This window comes from Poecilia latipinna, unplaced genomic scaffold, assembly GCF_001443285.1.
Source record: "Poecilia latipinna isolate Pla-1442-1.1 unplaced genomic scaffold, P_latipinna-1.0 Scaffold5155, whole genome shotgun sequence".
Lineage (NCBI taxonomy): Eukaryota > Metazoa > Chordata > Actinopteri > Cyprinodontiformes > Poeciliidae > Poecilia > Poecilia latipinna.
In genome coordinates, this window is record NW_015117771.1 from 1 (window position 1) to 13,435 (window position 13,435).

A 13,435-nucleotide genomic window follows, 5' to 3' on the forward strand; every position below is an offset into this window, starting at 1 on the left:
TATTTCAAAGTTATTTCAAAGAGGGAGAAACAATGCATGACGCACTTTTCAGACTTTCATGTCGGAGAATTACAAAAACATTTGCCATTTTCCTTTGTTGTATTTACAAGCAGACTGGAGCTTAAAACATTTTTATGCTCAAATTATATCAGCAGAAAAAGAATAGTTATTCAAGTGGATTTATTTCACAGTAATATATACAATCTTACTTGAACAGATGACACCAGCATCTTTGCCGTGTCCACAGTTGTGAGTCCCAAATCCATTGTGCCCACAAGCACCAAGAGAAGTTTCATTTCCAGAGCAGACCAGATCATCAAGCCAGATCTGTCCAGTCCCCTGGCCAAAGTGGGCTGATTGTTTAGCTTCCTCAGCAAGACCACAGCCTGACTGTCTGCAGGCCACCACCGCATCATTTAAGTCCCAACCATCATCACAGACTGTTCCCCAGACACCACTGTGATAGATTTCAACTCTTCCAGAACATGGCTCATTTGATCCAGATAATCTGATTGAATCTGTAAATTTTTGTTACATGGAGAAACAAAGGTATTCAACAAAAACAATATGCAAATGTCTGCTCTAAGTGAACTTCAGACAGACACTGACAAAAAACTTTCATTCCTTTTTTTTTTTACTGAACTCTGTTTGTGGCCACACAGGCTTTAGTCCTAATCAAATTAAAATCTGTCCAAAATTATTACTCTTTTCTTTAAAATATCGTTTTTGATTAAAAAAAAACTATGAATGTAAATAACACAACCTTACTTGAACAGATGACACCAGCATCTTCTCCGTGTACACAATTGTGAGTCCCAAATCCATTGTGCCCACAAGCACCAAGAGAAAATTCATTTCCAGAACAGACCAGATCATCAAGCCAGATCTGTCCAGTCCCCTGGCCAAAGTGGGCTGATTGTGGAGCACCCAGAGCAGAACCACAGTCTAACTGTCTGCAGGCCACTGCGGCATCATTTAGGTCCCAAAGATCATCACAGACTGTTCCCCAGACACCATTGTGGTAGATTTCAACTCTTCCAGAACATGGCTCATTTGATCCAGATAATCTTATTAAATCTGTAAGTTTTCATAAAATAATGGAAAGCAAATGTATTTAACAAAGTAGATAATATGTAAAGATCTGCTGTGGCTGTAAGTCATACAGATGCTTACTGGCAAAAGCAGTAACCAGTAATTCTTTATTTCCTACATTCCCTTCTTTTTTAAAAGAAATCATCAAACTGTTTGGACCTGTCTGTGACCACACAGACTTTATTCCTAATCAAATTAAAATCTGTCCAAAATTATAATTCTTTTTTTTTTTAAATATTGTCATTTTTGATTATGGAAACAATTAAATAAATTATATCAGAAAACTATTAACGTAAAGAACATAATCTTACAACAGATGACACCAGCATCTTCATGGTGTTCACAATTGTGAGTCCCAAATCCTCTGTGCCCACACATTGCAAGAGAAGTTTCACTTCCAGAACAGGCCACATCATCAAGCCAGATCTGTCCAGTCCCCTGGCCAAAGAAAGCTGATAGTTTAGCTTCCTTAGCAGGACCACAGCCTAACTGTCTGCAGGCCACTGCAGCATCATTTAGGTCCCAACCATCATCACAGACTGTTCCCCAGACGCCATTGTAGTAGATTTCAACTCTTCCAGAACATGGCTCGTTTGACCCAGATAATCTGATCAGATTATCTAAAAAGAAAAAACTCAAAACTTGATTTAATATGAACCACCAAAGAAATTGTACAATTTGTGACAAGTGAACCAACCTGATGCAGAATATGAAGACAGGAAACAAGAGACTGCATTAGAAGAAATAAGCAAAAATGATCCATTTAATGTGGTTAAGTTCTTACTTNGCAAAAATCTATTGAATAGGGAGATTTTTAAGCCTTTAAAGTATAATATTACCTCATCCTCTAAGTATGAGCTGGGTATTTATGCAACATTGACAACAGAACCAAAATGCCTTTTCATAAAGCAAAATGCAGAACATTCTCTCTATGTAAAAACAGTGGCATTCATTTATGTACTAAATGTATGTCACCTGTATCACCATTATGTGCAAAGACATCTGCTCCAGGAACTCAATGCATACACCAAGTGAGAGAAGTTAGGCTTTCTGAATATTCCAAATCAGCAAGCCAGATATGCTTAGTATATTTATATCTTAGTACATCTCATGTGTTAATGTGTTAGAATACTCCTGTCAAACTCAACACCTAAATTTTATTGTGCATTTGTGGCAAGACTTTTTTTTGTGAATGATAACAGACCAAAATTTCAGTCTCTAGGTGTCTGTAGTAGAGACATACCCGAAATACCCAGGAAATCCCATAAAGTCCGGTATAATTGTTTTTGCAGTGCATTGTACATACATAGTCATCCAGTATTACAAACTCCTTTGGTTGTTAAATGATCATAGATCAAATAAAAATTACAAAAACTTTTGTCACTCACAAATGTTTAAATACCAGTATCAAAATCTATTAAATTCTGGTCTACATCATTTATTGAAATTCACCCACAGACAAGAACACCCTCAAATACAGAACAATGATGATTACAGTATGAAGGCAGAAATATAAATAGGCTCAAAATCTAAAAATAAAGCAATCAACTTTTATCCCATTGAAGATTTTTACATTTCAGTTGTGAAGAAAAAGTCAAAACCTCAATTAATACAGAAATGCTTCAAGAAAGTCATGGGAAAGCCTCAAGATTACTCAACACACTTTTAGATCTTTTTCTTTTATTTATTAAACCCAGTAAGTAGCCTATCTGCCATTGTGAGAAAAAAACAATACTTAAATGTTTTGGGGGTTAAGCAGTGGGTTCATTAAGGGACAATTTGTTTAAATCTTTTGATATGAAGTGTCTGGTAATGTTGTTTTACAGCTTGAACCTTAATCTCAACCAAGTTTGTCCCTCATAGAGGTTTACATGTGTTATTGTATGTGTTCTTACATCTGAACAGTTATATAAAAAATAACGTTTTCATTCTTGTTTACTTCATTACTGTATCATGAGTTTACTGATTACACCGTGAGAACTTACACACTCACCTCACACAACATTCATTAGATTAGTTTAGGATAGTCGTTTATGAGGAGATTGAGGAAGGGTCAGGAACATGAACTTCAGTTATTAGTAACAGAAACCGTGACATTGTCACTTAGAGGGGAGGTGAAAGTTTTATATTCCACAAGTTTTTCATAATAACAGCTGTAATTTCCCTCATGATTAACACTGGCTTCAAGAAATCTGAATGTAGAGGAGTTGGTACTTGATTGTTGGGTCTTAGTGAATGATTTAGAGGTCTTCTTCAGGGTGAATGATCCAGAGGTCTTCTTCAGGGTGAATGATCCGCCTAAATATTGGGTCGAAATGGAACAATTGATGGCAATGAGGTCACCAAAGGTAACCACGCCTGCAGGGTCCATGGTGATGCTTGGTTTTGGAAGAATCACTAAAAGCATAATGAGAATGTTATTTATTATGTCATTTTGAACTATTTGATTAAACTAATTTCACAAACAATTACCTGTCACGTTCAGGTTGACATTATCACTAAAAACTGAGCTAGAATCTGTTCTTTGAAACTGACACTGGTACGATCCCTCATTTGTAAACTTGAATTGATGGATAAGATTGTTCACCTGTTATAATCCTTTAAAACATATAGTAAGCTCAATTAATCTGCAAAATAAAAATAAAAACACACCTGTTATAAAGAGTGGGACATCACTGCTGAAGTTAGAGCTGATGTCTTCATTAGAAATCTTCACTTTGAACTGACACTGGTAGTCTCCCTCATCCGTAAAGGTAACTTCAGGGATATATAGAGTAGCAGAGTTGCTGCTTGAGTTCACAGTCTTTGTGAAAAGACCTGAGGTCTTTGTGAAGATGAATGATCCTTCTACTTCACCCCCAGTAATCGAACAAGAAATGTGGACATCCTGGCCCCACATAACCATACCAGCAGGCTGGATGGTGATGGTAGGCTTTGGTAGGCTCACTGAAAAATAACACAATGTCAAATTAGAAAAATTTAAAAGAGGACCAAAGTGCAGACTTGAGAATCCCATGGACATAAATAATTTATTGACATAGACAGACAGCAGCAGAACAAAATAATGCAGACAATGGAGGGTCCAGGAAAAAAGAGATGGTAAACCAGAAGGAGACACTGGAGAAGAGCGAGCTTAACCATACTGAGTGGAAGTGGACATGACAAAAGAGCAAGCAAATTTGAAAACAATCTAAAACATAAAGACAAAACATTACCAGTTAGCTGGACAGAATCACTCAAGTTGGTGCTCAAGTCTTGATTAAAAGACCTTCTTTGAAACTGACACTGGTACGGTCCATGATCCACCAAGTTGACTTCACTGATGTGGAATGAAGCCGAGCTGCTGCTTGAATTTACAACATGAGTGATTGGTCCTGATGTCTTCTTGAAGATAAATGATCCTCCTACTTGACCCTCAGAGACTGAGCAAACGATGTTGACAGTCTGACCAACAGAAACCACACCAGCAGGATCCAAAGTGATGCTGGGCTTTGGAAGAAATACTGAAAAAATAACAAGAGAAAAGCTTTACTGCCCAAAGACATTACACATAATTCACAGTAAGGGAACATCGCAGTATATTTTAGAGATCTCATAAGAAGTGGCAAATATAAATTAAAACATTATTACCAGTTAGTTGGACAGGGTCACTGAAGCTGGTGTTGAAGTCTTGATCAGAAACTCTCCGTTGAAACTGACACTGGTATAATCCCTCATCTCCCAGGTTAGCTTGAGTGATATGGAAGGTAGCTGTGTTGCTGCTCGAGCTTACAGTTTGGATGAAATTACCAGGTGTTCTCCTAAAGACAAATAATCCTCCTGCCCGACCCTCGATGACTGAACAGGTGAGGGTGGCATCCTGACCCCACATCACCCCACCGGCAGAATCCAAGGTGATGGTCGGCTGTGAGAGGTTCACTAAAAAGCAACAAAAACATCATGTCTTTTGTATGTTTAATCAAATGGCCAACACTAATAAAAACAATAATTACCAGTTAGCCAGACAGGGTCACTAAAGTTGGTGTGAAACACTTCACCAGAAACCGTTCTTTGAAACCGACACTGGTACAATCCCTCATTTCCCAAACGGACTTGCGCGATATGGAAAGTAGCCGAGTTGCTGTTTGAGTTTATAGTCTGAATGACAGAACTGGGAGCGTTTGTGAAAATAAACGATCCACTCAATCCATCCATAACGTCACACCTGATGCTGACACTCTGACCCCAAGAAACCAGACCGGCAGGCTGCAAGGTGATGTTGGGTTTTGGAATTTCACCTGAAAAATGGTGCAAAGTTTGGTCACCTGTTATAGTCCTTTAACCCTATAGTAAACTCAGTTAATCTGCAAAATAAAGATAAAAACTCACCGTTAATATAGAGTGAGACATAACTGCTGAAGTTGGTGCTGAAGTCTTCGTTAGAAATCCTCACTTTAAGCTGACACTGGTAGTATCCCTCATCCGTAAAGGTAACTTTAGGGATATTTAGAGCAGCAGAGTTGCTGCTTGAGTTCACAGTCTGACTGAAACTTCCTGAAGACTTCCTGAAGATAAATGACCCTCCTCCTTGTTCATTAGTGACTGAACAAATGATTCTAACATCCTGATTGAGGGAAATCACTCCAGAGGGTTCAATACTGATCGTGGGTGTTGGAAAGATCACTAAAGAAGTGAGACAGTTGTTATTTTCTCAGCACATTTATTTAGAGTTATAAGAGTAAATGAATGCAAAACAGTAATACCTCTTAGTTGGACTGTGTCACTAAAGAGAGTGGTGAAGTTCTCATTGGGAAGTATGATTTGAAACTGACACTTGTACCATCCCTGATCATTGAAAGTGGCCTGAACGATGTAGAAAGTAGCAGAGTTGCTGCTTGAGTTCACAGCCCGGCTGAATGAGCCTGTGGTCGTCGTCAAGACAAATATCCCTTTTACTTGTGCATCAGTGACTGAACAACTGATGCTGACATTACGACCCAAGGTGATGTCACCTTGAGGAGTAAGTTCAATACTGGGCCTTATAGGGCCTGTCAAAAAAAACAAAAAAAAAAACACATTATATAGTGTTTACCATAACAAAGTAAATACATTTCATCAAGGACTGCCAGGCTTCAGATTTGACATCATTTCTGTACAATGACGACACAGATTCTATTTTCTTCTATTTATTGCAACACATTTATACAGCCTCTCGTCAACAAAGAGCCTGTGATTGACTTATTACACAATGGGTGCACACACTGCACTATTTCTGGATGTAATAGACACAATTAAGTTTTTCCTTTAAAGTTACTTTAATTAATTTAATCAACATTTGAATTCATAAAATAATGAATAGAGTAGAACTTTTTCCAATTCTCCCAATGAAGATTTAAATTACACTCAACTTCTTTAAGTTTTTACTAATGCCTTTAGTAGGAAACTGACATTACCTGAACAGATGACACCAGCATCCTGACTGTGAGCACAGTTATGCACACCAAATCCACTGTGGGAGCATTCAGTCAGATAGTTTTCATTGCCTGTACAGGCCACCTCATCAAGCCAGATTTGTCCTGTTCCCACTGCAAACTGACGGAGACTCACTGCTGTACCACAGGCCAGCTGTCTGCAGACCACTCTAGCATCATTTATGTCCCAGTTATCATTGCAGACTGTTCCCCAGGATCCACTGTTGTAGATTTCGACTCTTCCAGAGCACCGAGCTGACCCAGCTAATTTTACGTTGCCACCTAAAAACAAAATCAATACCAATCAGGCAGTACATTATCACCACTTGAACTGTATGATACACATCATCTCTTCATCATGACACATGTTAGTAGGTGGGACAGATTAGGTAGGTATTAGTGGCACAAATGGTAAGGATTTTACCAAGTTTGACATGGGCAAAGTTGAAATGGTGACATGACTGGGTCAGTTCATTTCTAATACAGCAGCTCCTTTGAGGTATTCCAAGTTTCAGTGGTCAATAACTATTAAAACAGTTAAAGGAAATAAAGGAAATAACAGTGTAGAACCAGTAACGGAGTGATGGGAGGATAAGGCTAATGTAGTTGAGAAGCAAGGTAAGGTAAGGTAATTTTATTTCTATAGCACATTTTCAGCAACAAGGCAATTCAAAGTGGTTTATGTTAATTAACATGAAATACAAACAAAATAAACCATAGGAAAGACAAAAAGAAGAAAGAGAGCTAAATCCTTTTCTGGTTAAAAGTAAGATAAAACTAAGCAGTGATGTTCCTGTTAAGTATTTCTTGATTCCAAGTTCGTAGTTATTCTAATTCTAATTATGATTCCATTTATGGGCTGTACAATATCGATCTAAATAGTGCGTACTCCACAATTTCTAATATTACTAATAAACTAAAATAATCATTTTCTGGGTTAAATAGGGAGTACTCCACCGTTTCTAACAAACTAAAACAAAAAAGAGGAAAGGACGCATTCGGGCAAATGGCAACATTCAGACAAAACAGAAACATGAGTGAAGGAGGTGACACCATTTTATTAAGTTTTTTAATCAGTTTCACTCAAAAACTGTATTCAGTCTTCTTTAGAGTTACGCTATTTTCATTGACAACTTGCTCCAATTTCCTCCATGTTACATATATTGTGATATGTTATCACAAGATATATTGTGTATATCTTGTCTACAACCTTTCTAGGTGACCTCAAGAATCTTGCAGGTGGTGTCAATCAGGAACATGCAGGAAAATGTGGTAGTATTTCAAAGTTATTTCAAAGAGGGAGAAACAATGCATGACGCACTTTTCAGACTTTCATGTCGGAGAATTACAAAAGCATTTGCCATTTTCCTTTGTTTTGTTTGTTGTATTTACAAGCAGGCTGGAGCTTAAAACATTTTTATGCTCAAATTATATCAGAAGAAAAAGAATAGTTATTCAAGTGGATTTATTTCACAGTAATATATGCAGTCTTACTTGAACAGTTGACACCAGCATCTTGAAGCAGTCAGCTTTTGCCAGTAATTCTTTATCTCCTACATTACCTTCTTTAAAAAAAAAATAATCAAACTCTATGGACCTATTTGTGACCACATAGGCTTTATTCCTAATCAAATAAAAATCTGTAAAAATTATTATTCTTTTTTTTTTAAATATTTACATTTTTGATTATGGAAACAAATAAATTATATCAGAAAACTATGAACATAAAGAATATATGCAGTCTTACCTGAACAGATGACACCAGCATCTTCTCCATGTCCACAATTGTGAGTCCCAAATCCTCTGTGCCCACACACAGCAAGAGAAGATTCACTTCCAGAGCAGCTCACATCATCAAGCCAGATCTGTCCAGTCCCCTGGCCAAAGTGGGCTGATTGTGGAGCACCCAGAGCAGGACCACAGTCTAACTGTCTGCAGGCCACCACAGCATCATTTAGGTCCCACAGATCATCACAGACTGTTCCCCAGGAGCCATTGTGGTAGATTTCAACTCTTCCAGAACATGGCTTGTCTGATGCAGATAATCTGATCGAATTACCTAAAAAGAAAGAACTCAAAACTTGATTTAATATGAACCACCAGAGAAATTGTACAATTAGTGACAAGTGAACCGACCTGATGCAGAAGATGAAGACAGGAAACAAGAGACTGCATTAGAAGAAATAAGCAAAAATGATCCATTTAATGTGGTTAAGTTCTTACTTGACAAATAAATCATCAGAGGACAAAATTTGATGAGCGATGGAAGTTTGGAAATTCTGCTCAAAATAATTTGTTACCATTCCTAGTGTACTTCAGCCTAATTTAAGATAAGACTATGAACAATTATTTTGTCATTTTCATAACCTTACGATTTTCCAACTTCTGTGTTAAACCACATCTGCATGAATTACCATCTGCATGAATGTATGTAGGATCGTCGTACAAATTTGAGACATGAATCATAAACAAATCATCTATTTTTCTCACCTAGAAGCAGCAGATTGTTCACCATCCTGTTGACTGAGCATATGAAGAGAAGATGAAATCGAGACACAGTGAAGAAGAGTCCGTGCTGAAATTAGTTTCATTGGATCTTGTTGTCAGGTATCCTGTAACAACCTCTAGAGAACTTCTGCATATTATAATTAGATCTACAAAGAGCAAAATTCAAGGAAATAAGATGTAATAAGGTGTGTTGGACCTTTATCTGTGTATTTTTATAGGGGTTTTATAGCCTACAAATTTGCCTATAAACAAAACAGAGCATCATATAAATATGAAGCTGCCTCTGAATGAATAGGTGTATTCATTTTTAGTACTTTCCATAACATAACTGTAAAAAGGAACGTCCGTGATGTGAGATTGTACTAAATGTAAATAGACACAAGTCTCTTACAAAGAATAGTTTCTGTTTAAAGGGATTGTTTTGACTTTTAGAGTATTTCAGTCACTGGAATTTGCTTTGGGGATTTTCCTTATGCCCTCATAAATCTCTTGCTTAAGTTTTAATACATGCTTTTACCAAGACTACTCATGTAAGTTTACATTTAATTTAAATAAAGAAAGAAAATTGCACAGCTATAGCACATTATTCATTGCAGTATATTATATTTCACACAAATAAAAGATCTCCAAACAGAAATGCAGTGGATCTAAATAGCTTATAATCTCTTAAGTGAAAATAACTGGATTTGTTGCGACGTTAAAAATCATCACAACAAACTGCAACTTGAAAACTTTGTCTTGCAATATGAAATCACACTAACTTTTCAATTGTCTACAGTGTAAAAAAAAATCCCCTTACAACAGGCGTTTTGATTTGGACAATATAAGATATTTGGTTTTATTCCTCAATGTCTTCTCATAACAATCGAAATCTCCCTCATGCCTTTCAGTGGCTTCAAGAAATCTGAATGTGGAAGAGTTGGTTCTTAATGGTCATGTTGAATGAATCTGAGGTCTTCTGCAGCATGAATGAATCCACCTAAAATTTGAGTTTAGTTGGATCATTAATGTGGGTGTTGTGATATAGTAATGTAGAGCATCCATTAGCATTTTTTCTGTGTGTTATTGTTGAACTCTATCAGAGCCTATTGTATATTCTTTTTGGTTATCTGTGAAATCTTCTCAATAAATAAGATGTAGTTCAATCGTTAATTTGTTTTGATTATTGGAAAAGTCAAACTCATATATTCATCACTCTGAGAGTGATATTTAAAGTGTAATGACAATTATTGTTTACAGGTAATGAAAACCTAAAATTCAGTTTCTCAGACAAACAATATTACAATGGAACAACAAAAAGTGAACTTTAATACAGTAGTGCTATAAAGTGATGATTTTGTGACCATCATAAGAATCGTAGGGAGAAACTGGAGGGGCCTTAACAGTTTACAAGAAGATGCTAACCACAAGGAAGGTAAACCATAAAATAATTGCAAAAGAATCTTCTTGTACAGTGTTTTGTATGAATTTAAAGGGGAATGGGGGGGGAGTGTGTCACAATCTACCAGAAGATTTAGAGCATTTCACTGAGATCCTAACTTCAGCTTCTAGCAAAACTTTCTGAATGATTTCCGATCAAATAAATAACATTTATTACATTCTACCTTGTTTTCCAAGTGTTTCAGATGGATTTACCCTCTGTAAAAAATCTTTTTCCAACATATATTTTTTGGTTCTGAAGTCATTTTCTACTTTTACAGTACAAATAAAGTAATAAGCAGTGTTCCTCTTTTAAACCTGCCTTCTCAGGTTTAAAACAGAACCAACCTGGGAAGGTTGGTTCCAGATGGAAGATTCATTTTAATAATCTTCCATCTGGGAAAATTTTTAAAAATGAATAAAAGTTAACTTGATCAACTTACAATAGAATACTTTAAAATGTTTTATTTCCTCTTTTTCTCATTCAGAAACTAATTCATGCAGTGAAAAACTAGTTTAAAACTGTTGTCAGTCAGATAAGTCAGTTTTGATTTATGGGTTAAAATGTTGACATCTCAAAATAAGTAAACTGTATAAACTCTGAATATAACATCAAGTTTCACTCACTTGAAACCAGTTGAAATAGTAAATATCTTTGTTACTATGACGATAAACGCGTTCGAGACTCAATGTTCTGCCATTTCTTTAGAGAAATTTTATTTCCTGACATGAAGTTGTTGATGCTGGGCCACGTCCCAATATTCTTCAGGTCATCATCACTGGTCTACAGAGCTAGACCCATATGGCAGGAATTGACGATCTTAAGTTTATCAAAACTTTATTGAAACTTTGTTTAGAACTTAGTTTGAATGAAATAAGTGACTTTAAGAGCATTGCACATGCAGCGCTTGAGTCGCTGCATAGTTTTTAATCACCATTTTTAGTCAAAATATTCTTTTTATGTTTAAAAAGCTGTGTATGACACAGGAAAACCAGGAACAACATTCCATTTTGTAAGGAAACAAGATATATTAACAAGAATATCAAACGAGCATCTGATCATGTAAATTTGTCCCGTGTTTGTATTTGAATAATCCAATAATAGTTTCACAGCCATCAACCACAAACCAACCGCTGTTGGTTTACTGCAGTTCATGGAGTCATACATAATTTACATAAGCAAAATAAAAAGAATACACAGTTAATTTAAATTAACTGCATAAATCCCAATTCTGTACTATAAGAAGAAGGAAAATGTACCCATTTGGTGGGTTTTCCGTGGTCACTATTTTTTCAATATTTTATTGTTTTATAAATATTTTTAATTTTAGGGCTTGGCAAGGAACTTCAAAAGGCAGGTACTTATAAGTTTAAGCATTCAGAAAAGCTTTAATAAAGAAGCATAGTTAATCTGTAAAATTAAAGCATCATAAAACCCATCCTTTGCTTCTTCCCTGATAAGGATAATTCATCTTAATCACTAACAAATAACAGGACACGTCATGGAAAAGGTTCATAAATACAGGAGTGTATAAATACATATAAAGGTTGGTATGCTTCTAATGTAGGCAGCTAACTACATAAGAAGTATGCCAAGCATACAGCCAGATAAAAACCACATTGTGTGGCAATCAATAAAAACAACTCACTCTGTTGTTTTGGCGAATTTAAACAATTAAATTGTGTCCCCTATCTGACCCATTAAAAGCGTCACAATTTTAAAGACTTGCAACTGGCTTGCTTTCTTTGGTCCAATACTGATACTTGCACAATATTCACAAGTGAATTTTACATGCAACAGCCCACATACTGCATGCAAATAGGTTGCTTAAATTCGTTTATTATTAGTTTTAGCTCATTGAAACGTCTCTCCCCAACAGCAACAAACACAGGCGATGTGCAAAATATACATGAAGCAATCCAGACTTCTCAAAAAATGCTATGTTGTTGCATTTTGTTCAAGATACAGAATGTAACTTTAACAAAATTATGTTTTTTCCACATTTGTTAAAGCTGTCACCATGTCATGACAGTTTGCTATGAAACAGATCATCTGTGAAAAGATCAATCTCCTCCACTTCCTCTCAGAGCTGCTACTGCTATCAAAAGAAAGGCACTGTTCTGACCAAAAACAGGCAAGAGGACTGCTAAGTGTGCTAATGGAAGATTTTATAAAGATTGTTTGAATTTCTATGAGTAATAAATACATTGTTGTGTAACTGTAAAAAGAGTAGAGAGACAGGAAAAATCCATATATTCCCTGGAATGATGCTAACTAGCTTGTCACTGAACACAGTGTTGCTCACCTTTTTTTCACTCGGACCAGGGAGATATCAGAGGTATCAGTGTTACTCAGTTACTGCTCACTGGCTCATCTGTTGTTAAGTGTGATAAGAGGTACAGGGACAAGTTAAATATGAAAATGTTTTTACTTCATTCATTAAATGCTAATGAAATGGAGTCAAACTGTAGTCTGTAGCTAAGCTAACTATGCTAAATGGTTAATCTCACAAAGTCTACCCACCCCTCTTGGAGAAAAACTGGGCTATAAATTGACTCTCTTGTCTTTTCTCTCTCTCTCTTTGAAAACCTGATGGTATTTTTTTCTTAGCAGTATAGTGACTGCCAAAGTCGTTCTTGTCTTCTTCCTACTGTTGCTGAACACCGTCAACGTCAAGCTCGCTAAGCAAGAACAAATAATTTCATGTGGATACAGGGGGGTGTTCGGGGCAAATATAGATGTGTGCTTTTTGGTCTGGGAGTGGTAAAATTGTAATTTTTATTTCTAAAATAATTTTTAAAACACTATATGATTAATTTTGTAAAAAAAAAAAATTCTATTTCTATAAGAACAAAAAATATTTTTTATGGGAGGGCCCCACAGGAGTCCTTGGAATTGTCCTAACTTTTCCCTCCTGATCACCAATATGTGCACAGTCATCTGCTCCAGGAACCAAGTCAGAGAA

At 36.2% G+C, this 13,435-nt stretch overlaps 1 protein-coding gene across 1 annotated transcript; it reads right to left on the bottom strand.

Moving 5' to 3' along the window:
- Nucleotides 1-3,063: 3,063 nt before the first annotated feature.
- On the bottom strand, nt 3,064-8,538 carry LOC106943327 (immunoglobulin superfamily member 1-like). Its single transcript, XM_015026636.1, has 10 exons — nt 8,508-8,538; nt 8,290-8,433; nt 6,525-6,824; nt 5,835-6,119; nt 5,461-5,754; nt 5,085-5,369; nt 4,723-5,010; nt 4,308-4,595; nt 3,745-4,038; nt 3,064-3,489 (listed from the first exon to the last, which is right to left on the bottom strand). The coding sequence occupies exons 1-10, from the start codon at nt 8,536-8,538 to the stop codon at nt 3,161-3,163; spliced, it is 2,538 nt and encodes an 845-aa protein (XP_014882122.1). The 3' UTR covers nt 3,064-3,160.
- Nucleotides 8,539-13,435: the final 4,897 nt, after the last annotated feature.

Excerpts from the sequence above, each read along its gene's own strand:
- LOC106943327 (XM_015026636.1), bottom strand. The coding sequence starts at position 8,538 with ATGGCTCCTGGGGAACAGTCTGTGATGATCT. Across the intron at positions 6,120-6,524 it reads TGCTGGTGTCATCTGTTCAG|GCCCTATAAGGCCCAGTATT; the intron begins GTAATGTCAGTT and ends TTTTTTTGACAG. Across the intron at positions 3,490-3,744 it reads TGTCCCACTCTTTATAACAG|TGATTCTTCCAAAACCAAGC; the intron begins GTGTGTTTTTAT and ends TTATGCTTTTAG.